The sequence below is a fragment of the Suncus etruscus genome, chromosome 12, assembly GCF_024139225.1.
Source record: "Suncus etruscus isolate mSunEtr1 chromosome 12, mSunEtr1.pri.cur, whole genome shotgun sequence".
NCBI lineage: Eukaryota > Metazoa > Chordata > Mammalia > Eulipotyphla > Soricidae > Suncus > Suncus etruscus.
In genome coordinates this window covers 80,312,502-80,329,021 of record NC_064859.1, presented here as the reverse complement: position 1 = coordinate 80,329,021, position 16,520 = coordinate 80,312,502, and the positions used below count along the sequence as shown (strand labels likewise).

Sequence of the window (16,520 nt, the reverse complement as noted above, 5' to 3'; positions counted from 1 at the left end):
TTCCCTGCTTGAACTCATTCTCTTGGGATTCATTTTTTGATACACAATTATGTATGTACGTTATGACTTACAAAGATCTGAAACCAAATGATTTAATATTGATCGACTTCAGTTATTTTTTTCCGACCTCCTTCACTTCCAAGGTCTGATTGATTACAGTGAGGAGGATACTTGTCTTGCATGTGGCTGATCTGGGCTCAATCTCTTGCACCACATAAGGTCCTTTGACCCTACCAGGGGTGATCCCTGAGTGCACAGCCTGAAGTGAGCCTGGAGCGTCACCAGGTGTGGCTCAAAACAAAAGCAAAAAACAACAACAAAATACCAACTGTTCTTCCAGATTGAATTAAAATACCAGTCCTGTGGTTTACTGATACAATAATAAACCTAATCACACAGTGATATTCAGTAGATCTGATACTTAAATCCATAGGTTTCAGAGGTCTTTTTTCCTACTACAGTTAAATTTATTTTACCTAGTTAAAGGACAAGTTTGAGACACTTTACAATAAAGCTCTTGACATATTTCAAGTTAGTGAAAACTAAATATTTAAAGAATGAGTGGAACTCTTTAAATAAGAGTCTTTGAATCCTGATAAATTTTGGAAATATTTAGAATGATACTGTATATCAATTTTTCTCATAATTTTAAGAATGTAATATATTAATACCTCTCATCCTTTAGTCCTTTATAACTTAAATGCAATTTTAAATTTAGTCATTTGATATTATAAGAGTCTTGAGAATTTGTTTCAATTTATCAGTTGTCTACTGAATAACTAAATTAGACAGTAAACTAGACACAGAGGAAAAAGAAGATTCAGTCCAGCATTCATGAAGTTGATGAAATGCTGGATTGCTAGCAAATTAAATATGTAGTTTCTATAGTGCATTGGTAGAGGAAAACATAAATTCCATGGACGGATTAAGTAGTAAGACATTGTTGGTATTTCCAGCTACAAAGAGAAAATTATAACTCTGGAAGTTGAGTTATCTGTAGAAATGGGTAGTTGTTAAAGTAGTAGACAGAAATTCTAGGTCAGAGTTATATAACTGATAAAAGTAAATTAATTTACCAAATGTTTCAGACTGTGGATAGAGTCCCCACATGGAATCCCTCAACTATTTAAATATTTGTTTAAGTTTTTTGTATTTAGGATTTATTAGTAGTAAATGTTTGGCTTTACTACCTGTTTTATATGCCTGTATAACTCAGGGTCACTTAAAATTTCTTAGGCAGAAAGGGGTTATTGCAAGTGGAAAGAATTTAAGCAATGATCACATTGACAAATATAATATTTTCATTAGTTATGCTGAAAGAGTTTGTATGTGTATTTTGGAATGAAGTGCTTTTTGATTTTTTTTCCCCTCTGGCCAATAGGTCTTAATTACAAAAAGCTGACAGATGAAAACATGAATCCTCTTGAAGCCCTGGGGCCAGTTCTTTCAAGTCAGAATATCTTATCTATTTCCAAACTTGTGCCCAAAATCCCTGACAAGGATGGACGGATGCTTTCTCCAAGTTCACTTTACACCATCTGGTTACAGAAGTTGTTCTGGACTGGCGACCCTCACCTCATTAAACAAGTCCCTACATCTTCACCAGAGTGGCTTCATGCCTATGATGTCTGCACGAAATACTTGGATCGCCTCCACCCCAAAGACTTCATCACCGTGTTAGATGCAATTACTTTTTCTCCAGAAGCTGTGACTAAGGTAAATAAAAGATAGCTTATGGTCGACCAAACACTTGAAATGAAAATTGCTCTTACATTCTGAAGATTTTGTTCCTATTTCCATTCTTGAAATGGGAATAGTTACATGTTGAGCATTTTCTTTCTTTCTTTTTGTTGATAAGCTTACAGTGTTTTAATTGGGAAATCATTTTCCTGTATCACAGATGTGCAAGTAGTCTAAGCATGTCACAATTGTCCTCACTTAAATGTATACAATGTGTGCACATTATGCTTCTTATAACACGTCTTATAATAATGTTTATTTTATGTGAACACTTTGCTGTATTTTTTGATGACAGACAATTGGAAGGAACCATATATAATCAGTTTCCCAGTCACATTCCCTGCATGTGGCTAATTCTGCATTCAGAAGTAGGATAACAAACTGACATTGGTTAAACCGAGTCATCCTTGAAATTATTCATATGAGTATTATTTTACTACATGTTACTATATGTTATAACTTGGTGCTATTTACTTATGAGAGTTTAGGTTACATTATCTAAGATCTGCTTCATACTCAAGTCAAGGTCCTTACTTAAATCTACTGCCTGATCTCAGTTCCAAACAAATAATACGTGTTCTTCTCTCAATCTCACTTTCTTGTCTAGTCACTACCACAAAGTGTCGCTTTTTGAGCCCAGATATGTTCTCTCATAGAAAAATCTCAACATCTAGTATCAATTGTTGAATATTATTGTCTTTACTTTTTTTAATTTTTCTTTGCCCGTCTTTCCTGCAACCTCTTCCTCCCAGTTCCACAAGGAAGACTACCCTGTGCTCTTTCTGAAATATTTTATAGTAATCTCAAAGTTGTATTCTCAGTGCTAAGTAATTCAAATGATTAATTAACTAACTAATTAATTTTACACCAATTAATTAGTTTATTATGAGTTCAGACATCTATATAGAATCTCATTTTCAAATAATTTAGCTAATAATTAGGTTTTTCAATTTTATAGCCACTGCTATAACTAAAAAAGAAGAATTTTTCTTTGTTTTGTTGGTTGGTTTTGAAGCCACACCTAGTAGTGCTCCTGGGTTACTCCTGTTTTCCTGGCTCTGTATTAAGGGATCACTCCTATTGGGATATGCTTTTTCCTTTTCTTTTATTAATGTGGTTTATGTATGCTAAACCATCCTTGCATCCTTGGTATGAATACCACTTGATGCATAATTTTTTTGGATATATGTTGGATTTGGTTAGCTAAGATTTTTGCATTGATGTTCATCAGAAGTGATTGGTCTGAAATTTTCTATCCTGGAAGTGTCTCTGTATACTTTGGATATTAATGTAATGTTACCTTCATAAAAGGTGTTAGGAAGAATAGGAAGAATTCTCATGCCTTCAATATCTTGGAAGAGCTTAAGGAGGAAAGGTTTTATAGAACTCACTAGTGAACCTCTCTGAACTGGGAGTTTTGTTTTTGGACAGTTTTTTTTTTTTTTTTTGCTTGTTTGATTTTATAAATCTTTATTTAAGCTCCATGATTACAAGTATGTTTGTAGTTTGGGTTTCAGCCATAAACAGAATACCCCCCTTCACCAGTGCATTGGATAATTTCTTAATTACCATTTCAATTTTTTATTACTTGTGTTTGATCTATTTAGGCTTTCTACTTCTTTCTCAATTAGCTTTGGGAAATTACATGATTCTAAGAATTTGTCCAAGCAACATGTGCTCCCTGGGCCTCTCATTGGTGCTGTGCACTTGTACTGCCATCCCCATGTTGGTGCCTGAGCACATGTAGCCTGTACTTTCCCTCCTGAGATTTGTACTTTTATACTTTCATGCTGGGTTGTGTATTGGTACTCTCTCCACCTTTGGAGAAGCCCAAAAAAGACAAGCACCACATAATAATCACGGTCCTGAAATAAAAACATAACTGAGCACAAAAAGGAAAAAAAATAAAAAAAATTGGAGACAATAACTTCAATATCTAAACCAAAACAAAGAAATCAAAAAAAATAAAAGCAGTGTTTTGTTCAGTTTCCACATGTTGGATATTTTATCCAACTTGGTTTGAGAAGATACTTTGTACAGTATCTATATGTATAGATTTATATATGTTTGAGTTGGTCTATCTTGGAAAGCATTCTATATGCATTAGAGAAAAGTGTATATTCTTGTTTGGGGAATAAAGAGATATGAATATATTGAACAATACCAGTTCTTTTAGCTCCTCATTTATGATTCTTGTCTATTTACTAATATTCTTTCTGGCTGATCTGTCTAGTGTCAGATATGGGCTATTGAAGTCTCCCACTTTTGTGTTTCCGTTATTATGTCTTTTTTTAATGAATTTTGTTGTCCTATTTGGTGCATGAACGTTGATGGTGTTATTTCTTGATTTATGCTCTTTTTTTTTTTTCTTGGTTTTTGGTTTTTGGGCCACATCTGGCAATGCTCAGGGGTTACTCCTGGCTGTCTGCTCAGAAATAGCTCCTGGCAGGCACGGGGGACCATTGTTTTCCATTGACTTGTATGATTGTTTTCCATCCTTTCACTCTGGATCTGTATTTATTCTGTGAATATTGATATATTTCCTTAAAAAGCAGGTGAATGGGCTTTCTCTTCTGATATATTCAACCTTTTTCAAGGGTGATTTGTCCATTTACATTGCAAGATATTAATAATATAAAAGACTATTGCTGTGTGTATATGTGTGTGTGTTTCTGTAATTACCAATGCTGTAATACTTATAGGATTAGTTTAATTGTGACAGATTCTACCAGCTCTTGTTTGTCTGGAAAATGTTCTTATTCCTTCCTCAAGTCTAAATGATATTTTTGCAAGATAGTGGATTCTAGGTTGGTAGTTTATTTCTTTCATTCAGTATGTCATTCCACTTTTTTTACTTGTAAATCATCATATGAAAGGTCTGTTGTGATTCTTTTATGTTGTTTCCCTTGTAATTGAGGATTTTCTTTTCTATTGGTGCTTGAAGTTGTCTATCTTTGTCCTCTGATTTTACCATTTTGATTACTACAGGTCTTAATGTTTTTTGAGTTTGTTTTGTTTGCTATTCTTAGCACTCTTGAGTCTGTCCAGAGATAGGAAAGTTTTTGATTATTACATCTTCCCCTTTCTCTTTTTCCTCTCCTTCTGGTATTTCTATGTTTCACTTACTCCTCTTGCTGTTATTTATATCACAAATCTTACTTTATCTTCTATTCTTGTACCTCTCTTTGTCACTTCATTATTGTCAGATCACTGATACAATTCTCCACATGTTGAATTCTGTTGCTGTGACTCACTATTGTGTTTTCAAACTCCTTCAACGTCATTTGTGTGTATTCTTTTATACCTTAGATCAGTTCATCTTTGAGTTGGTTGAGTTTTTATTTCAGTGAATGCTGTATTTCCATGGTCATTGCATGGAGCTTTGATAAGTTCTTCATTGATGAAGCTTGAGGCTTATTTGAGCTTGATGATTTTTTGGGAGTAGTGTCCCTATCTGCCAGAGTAAGTGAATTCCCCATTTTTCTTACAGATTTGTGTGTATTATGATTTGAGCTTCATATTTACAGTTTTTTTTTGAGATCTGATCTATTTCATTATTTTTCAGCAAGCATTAATTTAACAATTTTTTGCCCTTAAGCTATTTCAGTAAATTTGCAGGTGAATATTCAATAATCTGTTTGCATAGAGCATTATTAAGCAAGATATCAAACCCAACAACTGTTACAATTGGTGGAGTTAAATTATCTGTATGGACATGTTTTGGGTCCAAGAGGCAGGCAGAAGGCTTTCTTGGTTCAGGAGACCAAGGTGAAGTCATAGGCCATGAGTAAAGTGCTGGGAAGAAGTTTGGAACCCTTGATACAACTAGATCATCACCAACCCAATTTTAGTAGGTCAGGAAACAAAGGTTTACTAAAGTTAATTTGGTAGTAAAGAAGCCACATTTTGGTCCTTGTATCAGGATATTTTTTGATAATCATTGAACTGTACCACCTCTCAGAAATCAGAACAAGCAGCTAAAGTAAGGGACCTGTTATCCTTAAAGGAACCATGGAGAGCAGTGGGAACAGGGAGTCCCAAGCCTTTTCTGTTCAAGCCAAGCAGTCTGCACCAGCTGTGCCTGGAACTCTGAAGTTGGTTGAATAGGGATGTATCTGGAAAACTGTGAAAAGACAAGAAGCCAGCAAATATTGATTTAGAATCTCCAGTCTACAAGTAAATGGCTCAAAGTCCAAGTCACTATTAGTAGTGTGGGTGGCATGTATTGGAAGAACAGAATGAACTCAGTTGGGGAGATTGGAAACCAGAACTGGACCTTAGGCCTATGAGGCTGGCAGATAGCAGCTAGCAAGCTGAGGGACTTTGCTCTGAGGATTCCTGAGGCTGAGGGAGGTTCTGAATATTTTATAAGACCAGTCAGAGCTTATGCTAATTGTGAGCTTGTATGTGGAGGTGAACCGACAGTCCTGGACTTTTCCAGCAGCTATTATTTATTCATGATTCAGTTTAGGAGCTGAATGTAGAGTTCATTCAGTATGTTAGTTATTAGGTTTTGAGTTCAATGATTTTAAATTATAACACAATCTCATCAGCTTCATTTCTTTTTTCCTTTTTTTAATTTTTGGGATTCCTTGGTTGAAACTTAGGGCTTTACATATACGAAAAACAGTTTGATTTCTTAATCACGTACTTTTATCTTGTCCTCCAACTACCTGAATATCTATATCACACTGATGATACACGAATGTTCAGTTTTCCTGAGGGAAGGATGCATAGCTGACCCAGCAAGAATGGGGCCCTTCATTATGGTAGTGCTTTCGCCTAGTTAAGACGGTAAAATATTCAACACAATGATATTTTTACTGTAAACTTTCTAAAGTGCCAATTTTCTAGTGAGATGGTTTCAGCAAAATTGTAGATAAGTAAGATAGATGTATATAAAATTAATTATACATCTTGATTCTCCCCTTATATTTTTCCTCATTTCACTAATTGACAAGTTTTGACACTCATTCATGTAGAGATGATATATTTAGATTAAATATATGTTTGAAATCACAGTGTTGTTCTGCACATGTGCACACGCACACACACACACACACACACACACAAAGTATAAAATTCATTTTAAAATACAACTTGCACTTGTCAAAGGCCACATTTGGAGAAGAAAATGCATCTGGATATGCCCAAATTTGCAAAACACCAGATGTTTTCACAGCTTGTACATGATGTTAAAAATGTAAAATAACTGTGAACTATTCATACAGTGTGCAGTTCACAAATGTGAACCCACGTTTAATTCAGAGCCAAAATTTTGGAAAGAACTGGTAACCTAATTCTAGAGTATATAACAAGAACAGCAAACAATTACTCAGGCAACAGAATTCAGTGCCGAATAGCCTCAAAGCCTGCATTTAGTATTCATTCTATGAAAAAATAAAGCAGAGAACCTCTCTGTCCTCATGATAACAGTCATTCAGTTGTCATTTGCATTAGCAAAATTTGTAGAAATTCCTGGGAAAATATTCACAAAATGTTATTATGTCACATAGGCAGGGATTGAATTTGCATGACATTTGAGATTATGAATATGCAGGAGGGAAGATAATATAAATGTTTAAAGTGCATTGGCTCCAAATCTAAATTGTTTCCTTTAATGGTGTCAGTTTAGAGTTGGTCTATTGCTTTTCAATTCAACAATAAGAAATTAAAAAACAAACAGAATAAAACAAACAAACAAAAAAAAACCAAGTTAGTGAGTTGGGATCCAGGAAAATAGGCTGAAAAGCAGGTCAAACTCCATTTGCTTGATTTATACCTGGTGTGGTTAGAGCAGTGCTTCTCACTTTTTTTCTGTCATGCCCCCCTAGGAAGAAGAAAACATTTTTCGCACCCCCCCAGGCGACTGTAAATAGTATCTTTATTTTAAAAAACTAACCTGTAAAACAAAAATATATAAAATAATTTGAGCTGATTTTTTTTTAATCAGAGGTGATGTCTGAATTAATAGCTACAATGAGCACGTTTTGCAATGCATAGCTTTTCAAAGCGGGGTTTGAAGCAGGACACAGCAACTCTCAGCTCCAGAGATATACAGAGACATAAACACAGGACTTAGCTTGTTATGACAGTGTTTGCCGAGATCAAACACACCCCCCTTTACAAAGCCTTGCGCCCCCCTATTTAAGAAGCACTGGGTTAGAGAAAGAGAGGTGCTTATATGTGATTTCAGCCTTCATATTTTAGTTTTGTATTCCTTTGTAATGCCTGTCAACATGGAACATACTGTCATATATGTCACACTCTAAAAGTTTCCCAATACTGACCTGTAAAAACTAAGGCGATATAGAATTAGAACAGGTCATCTACTGTCCATTGTTTTTCCAACCATTTCACACCTATTCAGTTAGTGAAAATAGGAAAAGTATTTCATGTTACACTTATGCCGAAATTATTAAAGCATTATTTGCAATAGTATTTTGTATATTAGTTTTTGTAACTAATATTAGAAGAATTTTTAAATTTTTATGTTTCACTTTATAAATATATATACCCATCTTCCTTAGGGTAGACATTTTACCTCTCTCTCTCTCTCTCTCTCTCTCTCTCTCTCTCTCTCTCTCTCTCTCTCTCTCTCTCTCCTATTTTGACACTGTGGTTTTCACCACTGCTAATGAAGGAGTGCCATGCATATCACTTTATCCCCTTTCAGCACCCACTTCTTGTTCAGAATAATTAGTTCCAACCACCACTGTCACTGTGGAATGTTCACTACCGTAACTGCATTCACCGCTCTTTGTGACAAGCTTTCTACTATGGACTGGTCCTCTATCCTTATCTCTGTCATCTTTGGGCATTCTTACCATACTATTTATCATTTTTCTTATACACAATATATGAATGAGATTATTCTATGACTCTCCCCTCTTACTCCTTTCACTCAATATAATAAGTTATGTCCATTTATGTATAAGCAAATTTCATGTCTTCATTTTTCCTAACAGCTCATAATATTTATTTGTGTATCTATATATAAAGAAACTAAATATATATGTATATATAAATGTATATATAAAGAAACTAAAGAAACACAAACACACATATATGTACCATAGTTTCTTTAGTCACTCATCTGTTGTTGGGCATTTGGGTTGTTTCTAGATTCTGGCTATTGTAAATAGTTCTGTGACAAACATAGGAATGCAGAGGGCTTCTCTGCATGGTGATTTTGGGTACCCTAGGAGTGGTATTTCAGGAAGAAGGGGAATGTTTTATCCAGGTATACCATCTATAACTTGGTTGTTGACTGCGAAGGCATTTCCATGACTGGCTCTGGCCTATGAAGAACTCATTGTGCAATCCTGCCAGGTGCTCTTGACCTAGAATAAAGTAAGCATTGACTGTACTCCTCCATATGGGTCTTCTGTTCCAGCTCCTCTGAAAAAAGTTTGATGGAGAATTCCTCTTCTTCATATTACACAGTATTTTTGAGGACTTCTTATCTAGTATGACTTCTGACTTTAAGCATCACTTCTATTTCTGTTGATAATTAAGAAACTATTTCTTCTTACATATATATGTCTAAACTTACTATATTCACTATTTTACTATTAAAATATTTTACATATAATGAATAGTCTTATATAACATAATATACTATAATACAATATGTAGTAATAAAAGATTTAAAACATGAATTACATTTATTAGAAACATGTATATGTAGAATGAGAGGTAGCTGTTTAAGAATTTTAGCAGTCATAATATGAGAAAATGATGCTTTTATTCTATTTTCATAGCTCTAGAAGGCAGAACCAATATGTGGGGACTTGAAAGAACCCAAAGAATCCCCTTTGCCTTGTTATGCTGACTGAAACTCACAAAATTAGTTGCTGTTTTCTGTTCTTTTGTTTTGACGATTTCAACATAAAATCTAGGAGAACAAATTCATCTTTGAAACTATGATATCAACTAAAAGTAAAAGTTTCCTTTTCAGTTTAAGTCACAATCAAAAGGTTATTTCCTAGTGCTTCACAGTGCTGGTATTGTTTTTTTGTTTTTTGTTTTTTGTTCTTTGCTTTGGTTTTTGGGCCACACCCGGCGGTGCTCAGGGGTTACTCCTGGCAGTCTGCTCAGAAATAGCTCCTGGCAGGCATGGGGGACCATATGGGACACCGGGATTTGAACCAACGACCTTTGGTCCTGGATCAGCTGCTTGCAAGGCAAACGCCGCTGTGCTATCTCTGCGGGCCCATGGTATTGTTTTTTAACTAAGGCTGCAGCATGTTTTTCCACTGTGATGAACAGTTAGTATCTGAAACATGTTAAAATGTTAATATAAGTTGCTTAACTGTATGGCATGATATTTGACTTTCTGTTACATGAATCAAATACATAGTCTATGGCAGAGGTCCTCAAACTTTTTAAACAGGGGGCCAGTTCACTGTCCCTCAGACCATTGGAGGGTCTGACTATAGTAAAAACAAAACTTATGAACGAATTCTTATGCACACTGCATATATCTTATTTTGCAATGAGGAAACAAAACAGATACAAATACAATATGTGGCCCGCAGGCCATAGTTTGAGGACCGCTGGTCTATGGATTCAAGTTGAAACTCTGTATTTCAGCATCATCTCCTACCACTTAATAATATCATTTGCTTTTGAAAACACCAAGATAACATACATGACTGTAACAGATTTTAAGGCTAAATTTTTCTTTTTAATAATGCTATTATAATTGATGATTATACTTATTGTGAAATTAGAAGTTCATGCAGGATAATCCTTTTGTTTTCTACTTTATTAGTCCCTAGAACGGTAATAATTATAGGTAATTTTTACATGATTTTCTTAAGTTGTTGTTTTCAGAGATTGAAAAATCATGAACATTTTTTTTTAAAGTTTTGGGGCCATAAAAACTGTATAGTTAGTATGTTCTGAAGCTGACCTGGCTTCAATCCTTATATCTTTCGTGACCCCTGAGTATAGAACCAGGGCTGAATCTGGTGTGGCTCCAAAACAAAATTCCTATGGCTTTAGCAGGAATAACTTGTAAATATTATTGAAGATCCTAAAGAATTCATTTATATAGGTTGTATCCACTGATATTTATCATACCACAAAATTAAAATAAAGAAATTAAAAAAAATTGTTTTTAGAGGCTGGAACGATATAGCACAGCAGGTAGGACATTTGCTTTACACGCGGATGACCCAGAACAGGCCCAGGTTCATTCCCCAGTATCCCAGATGGTCTCCTGAGCCTGCCAGGAGCGATTTCTGAGCACAGAGCCAGAAGTGATGACTGCTTCTCAACACCCCTGAGTGCTGGTGGGTGTAACCAAACCTTCCTCTCCCCAAATAAAAAAAAAAAAAAGGAAATTATTTTAATTAAAAGTATCAATAACAGACTCACAATTGGAATCCACAAATAGAAAATTTTCAAAAATAAATTTCCAAGAGAAAAAAATTGAGTGATTATCATATTTATAGGTTCTCCTAAGTACAGCTGGATTCTTTTATTTGCTTCTACATTAAGTCTGTATAGTTCTGTTTGAAGTAAATGAAGAAAGCATTACATAGATATTTGTTTGGAAAAATGGAGGGATGTTATAATAGTTGATAATTTTGGGAAGTCTTTGAGGACCCAAATACCAGTTGTAATATAAAATCAAATCACATTATTGATGTTTCTGAAATCTGTTGCATTCAAATTGTTGGTATAGGTTGTACAGGTAAAAGGATAAAAAATGAATTTTCTACTCTTATGTAACATGCAATACAATACATTAGGCATTTGAAAAACAATCTTTCATAATGAATTAAGTAAATACTTGAAATGTTGGTACTTGGCATTATACAGAATCAGTGCAGTCATATATATCATCAAGTGAGCGAAATTCTAACTAATGGGAGCTTGTCAACTTTGCAGTTTGTACATATAATTTTTTGAAATTTTAATTTTTCCTTGGAAGCTCAAATTTTATTACCAGCAGGAAATACTGTGAGTTGTTTTTCCTTGAAGTGACATTATGTCTTTGTTTTCTTTGAAGAAAATGCCCACCATATAAATATGAATAACCATAGCTTTGTCTGATGGCCAATCAGATAAAAAATAGTGATACATGCAAAAAGCACCTACTTCAGCTCGTAATTTTATGTTGACATCTATCCTTTTTCATTTTTATATTTTAATTGTGTCTATCTCAGCTCTCCAGAATACTAAAAACTTACTCAAAATGATATCAGATAAAATTAGTAATTTTTCCTTATGAAGCACATTTTAAAATAAAATAGAAGAACACAGTGACATGGTAGCATCACTCTTGATTTGCTCTAGGTATCTACAGATTTATTCACCAAGCTTTTTAACATTTAAAAATAATTTAGGTATTGTGATTTATTTATTTATTTTTTATTTGTTTGTTTGTTTGTTTATTTATTTATTTATTTATTTATTTATTTATTTATTTATTTATTTATTGGGGGTCACACCTGGCAACGCTCAGGGGTTACTCCTGGCTCTATGCTCAGAAATAGCTCCTGGCAGGCTCGGGGGACCATATAGGATGCTGGGATTCGAACCACCGTCCTTCTTCATACAAGGCAAACACACCACTGCCATGCTCTCTCTCCAGCCCCTAGGTACTGTGATTTACAGTACTATTAAAGGAAGGCTTTCTTTTACAAAACATTTCAGCACCACCAGTGTCTGCCACCAGTGTCTGGTACCCTCCACCATTGTCCCAGTATATCTGCTCCTTCACTTATTTTACTCCCACACCATGTTTTAAAGAGAGTTCTCCATTTCGATTTCCTTTAGACATTTGTTTCTTTACTATGTTGCTTTATGTTCCACATATGAGAGAGATTATTATTTTTTATAATTATCTTTATTTAAACACCGTGATTAAAAATATGATTATAGTTGTATGATTACAGTCATGTAAAGAACACCCCCCTTCACCAGTGCAACATTCCCACCACCAATTTCCCAGATCTCCCTCCTCCCCACCCCCCCACACCTGTACTCGAGACAGGCTTTCTACTTCCCTTATTCATTCACATTGTTATGATAGTTTTCAGTGTAGTCATCGATAGAGATTATTTTTTTATCTGTTCCTCTCCTGACCAGTTTTACTCAACATAATACTTTACACTACTGTGCAGTTTTTCATCTTTTCTTGTAGCCAAATAGTATTACATGTACACATATTCACTATATCTATATATTTAGATATCTCTATGTACCTATGAGATACACATCTAGATATCTAGATATAATATATATTATATATATATATATATCACAGTTTCTTTATCCAGTCATGTGTTCTTAAGTTATTTGTGTTGTTTCCAACCGAAGTACCCAAGACATATGAACATAGGAGTGAACATGTTTTTTTTGGATCTTTAAATAGATGTCAGGAAATTGAATTTCTATTTCATATGGAAACTCAATTCTTAGTTTTTTTGGTGAAGTGTTCATATATGATCACAGCCACCTTTGATGCCAATTATTATAGATGCCCATTCCCTAATTATTTTTGTAAGATAAATTATAATCATTTGTTCTGGTTATTCCATAAAATACTATCTTAAGGGGCCAGAGAGATAGCATGGAGGTAAGGCGTTTGCCTTTCATGCAGAAGGTCATCGGTTCGAATCCCAGCGTCCCATATGATTCCCCGTACCTGCCAGGAGCAATTTCTGAGCATGGAGCCAGGAGTAACCCCTGAGCACTGCCAGGTGTGACCCAAAAGCCACACACACAAAAAAAAATACTATCTTAAATTTTGACTACTTTACACAGATTATGTAGTCAACTTTTTATTTTCATTTATTTGGTTTGGAGGCTATACCTGGTGGTGCTCAGGGATCACTCTTGGCAGGGCTCAGGAGACCGTATGTGATGTCAGGGTTGAATCTAGGTTGGTTGTGTACAAGGCAAGTGCCCTCTCTGCTGTACTAGTTCTCTAGCCCTTCTAATCAAGCTGTTTAGATTTATTATAAATCATTTGAAAATGTATAATTATTCACCATGATATCATCATTATATTATCTTTGAATTTATGAATTGTGCAGTGTCACACCATGTATAGGAAGAGCTAGTTCGTGACAGTGCAGCATACCTTTTCTTTCTACAAATTTTACCTTTATAATTTTGTAAGCTAACACATTTATCTTTTATTTTTCATGACATTTTTTCAGAGAGTTCTCTGGGTGAAGGAGTCATTGTAAAGTTCCAGCCCTTAAGGACCTCTGCTTAAACATTGTGGCCCCAAATTTAGTGCTGGGACTAGATAGAAAATCACAGGGGTGTTTTTCCTGGTGCCTTTGTGCAGTAGAATTTGAGGAAGCTGTTTTATCGTAGGGACTTCTTTCCTTCCTTGAAGTCACTTTGAGAATTTATAAAGGCAAAAGATAAATATCAACAATAATTGAACATGAATATTGTTGGAAGAACTAAAACAGAAAAGCACATCATACACTCACAGCCCAGTGACGACCTTCATATTGGTGTATGTTGGTTAGAGTTGCCTTTCTGACCTCTGGGTGAGGCAGATAGGGAGGACTGTGTCTGCAGGTCCCCTTTTTCTCTGCATCACCAAGGGTTCTCCTATATGGGCAATAAGCACACTTCTGCTCCGTCTCATCTGTGGCTTCTGCTGTGGTTTGTTGGGATGTGTGTGTGTGTGGGGTGGAGGGAATTTCTTCTCAAGTGGTACTCCTTGATAGCTCCTTGGTGTTCCTTCTGTGGTTCTTCTGGTGATCTTGGCCAACTTGGCTAGAGCTTGATGTATTGTACATGCCCTGCATTACAGGGAATTGCTGGTGATACCCCAGTATTGCTCAGGACTACCATTACCACAACTAGAGATTCTCAAGAGCCTTTAAGACTTTACCTGGTGATACAGTCATGACTGCTTGGTGCCAGATGCTGAACATGTGTTCATCACATTCAAGACATTGGCCTTCAACCCTCTATCAGTGCTCTGGCCTATGCATGTGGTTATTTACATTCAGTTTTTATCACTTGAAGATGGAGAGAGGTTCCTGTTATAGTTTCTGGCTGTTTGTTGGAGGCTTTTCCTCCCTTCCCTCCTCCCATGAAAGATGTCTGTTGGACATTATTCTTTTTGGTTCATTAAGCAATTAGGCCTAATAATAATATTCAGTGACAGGAAGGGCAGAAGCAAATCTGTCAGCACTTGGTCCCTGCGCCTCCAATAACATAAAGCTTCTCCTCTCACACCTATGAGACTTATGATATTTTGGTGAAACCTGTGCTACTATAATCCAAACTCTACTTTCCAGGAGATTCTGCACTGACTCCCTGTGGAAGAAGCTAAAAATTCACTGTTCTGTTTCCCAATCTCAAGTTTTACCCACTTGGGTTAATGAATAAAGCTCCTCCAAAGTTAAGCAGAGTACTTAAATGAGAGTGGAACATTTGCCTTGTATTTCAAGGCAGCAATTTAAAAATGGTCCAAATTTAAATTCCCATTATTAAATTCTCAGGGAGAAATTGACATTCTAAAATCAAATCCTTTTGCCCTTTTAGTTAAAGTTCAATTACTTAGAAATTTAAAATTCATAAGTTCAAAGAGAGTAAAGTCCATAAAATGTTCTTCCTGGTTTGTACTCTTTTTTAGGCAGAGAAGTGTGATTTGGGTATCTGGCTAATAACTGCATCCTTCATTCGAATGTACCTTTCATTGCTGAGTTGAGCTTTTCCAGCATAGCTGAAATTAAATTTATTCGGCCAAAATCTTTTCACGCATTATTTTTAAAATCTGTGAAATAACAATGGGGAAAATGAGATTATATCTGCATTTATGGTCAATGCTTTTTAGAAAACTCAAGCAATCAGCAGTCCTGAAATAGCTAGCCAAATAGAGTCCCTAGAATTTTGTCCTTAGTTCTGTCTACACACATCTTACCAGAGAGATGTGGCTCAGTAGTAAGTAAAGGAAGAAGGTGAGCATGTCAGGCTTGGTCAGGGTATGAATTTTAGCCAGTTTCTATGGATGGGAGAATCTCCATCAAGAGGTTATGGTGACATAAGTTTAGTGTTGAGGAAAGGAACCATTTCTTTCCAGACTGTCTCTTCAGTTTGCTTTCCTGTCATCTCTTCACATTAGCTCCTCTTTTTCTCAGTTAAGAATTGGCTGTTATTATTGTCTTGTTACTCACTTGTCTTAGAAACTTGTTTCCTTTGGAGACATCACTTTCCTTGGTTTCAGCTGAAAATCCACTCTGAGATTCACTCTGTGAATCTCTCTCAACTAGAGTCAGTATAAATGTTTCTGAAAACGGATTCCAAGGACCGATAAAAGACCATCATTTTTTCTTTGTACTTTTCCTTGAATGTTTTGTTTATGCTTCCTCCAAGGGAATAGAAATACTTAATATCTCTGGCATTTGAGCAGGGAAAGATGCTCATCTTCACAGTTCACAATCTCTTTTGAGAGAAAGGGGACCAGAATCATGGAAGTCAAAACATCAACTCTGTGATTGGGGTAATTGGTGTGGTGAGTGTCCACATCAACCTGGAGAATTCTGTTCCCTGTACAAGTCTTCAGGTAGTCCTGCCAGATAGATTTTTAGGCCTGCAGATCATATGTACAGTAGATATGCCCCCTGACTTTATTTCCATTCTAGATTCCAGAGAGATGACTAATGTATCTGATCTCCCATTAAAACTATAATGAAAAGCATCAATAGACTTTTCTGGCTGCAACATTTAAAAAACTAAAAACTGTTGGAAATTGTTCAAAGTAGAATCATTTCAACACATAACTACTTCAA

General features: G+C 35.4%; 2 protein-coding genes across 2 annotated transcripts in view; one reads left to right on the top strand and one right to left on the bottom strand.

Annotated features, from left to right (window-relative positions):
- LRATD1 (LRAT domain containing 1) overlaps positions 1 to 16,520 on the bottom strand; it is an 836,105-nt gene that overhangs the window by 127,390 nt on the left and 692,195 nt on the right. The gene's annotated exons all lie outside the window — the stretch shown is intronic.
- NBAS (NBAS subunit of NRZ tethering complex) overlaps positions 1 to 16,520 on the top strand; it is a 384,560-nt gene that overhangs the window by 266,849 nt on the left and 101,191 nt on the right. The window contains exon 44 of the mRNA XM_049784877.1: positions 1,382 to 1,716. Within this exon, the coding sequence (XP_049640834.1) occupies positions 1,382 to 1,716 (335 nt within the window). The remainder of the gene's footprint in view (positions 1 to 1,381; positions 1,717 to 16,520) is intronic.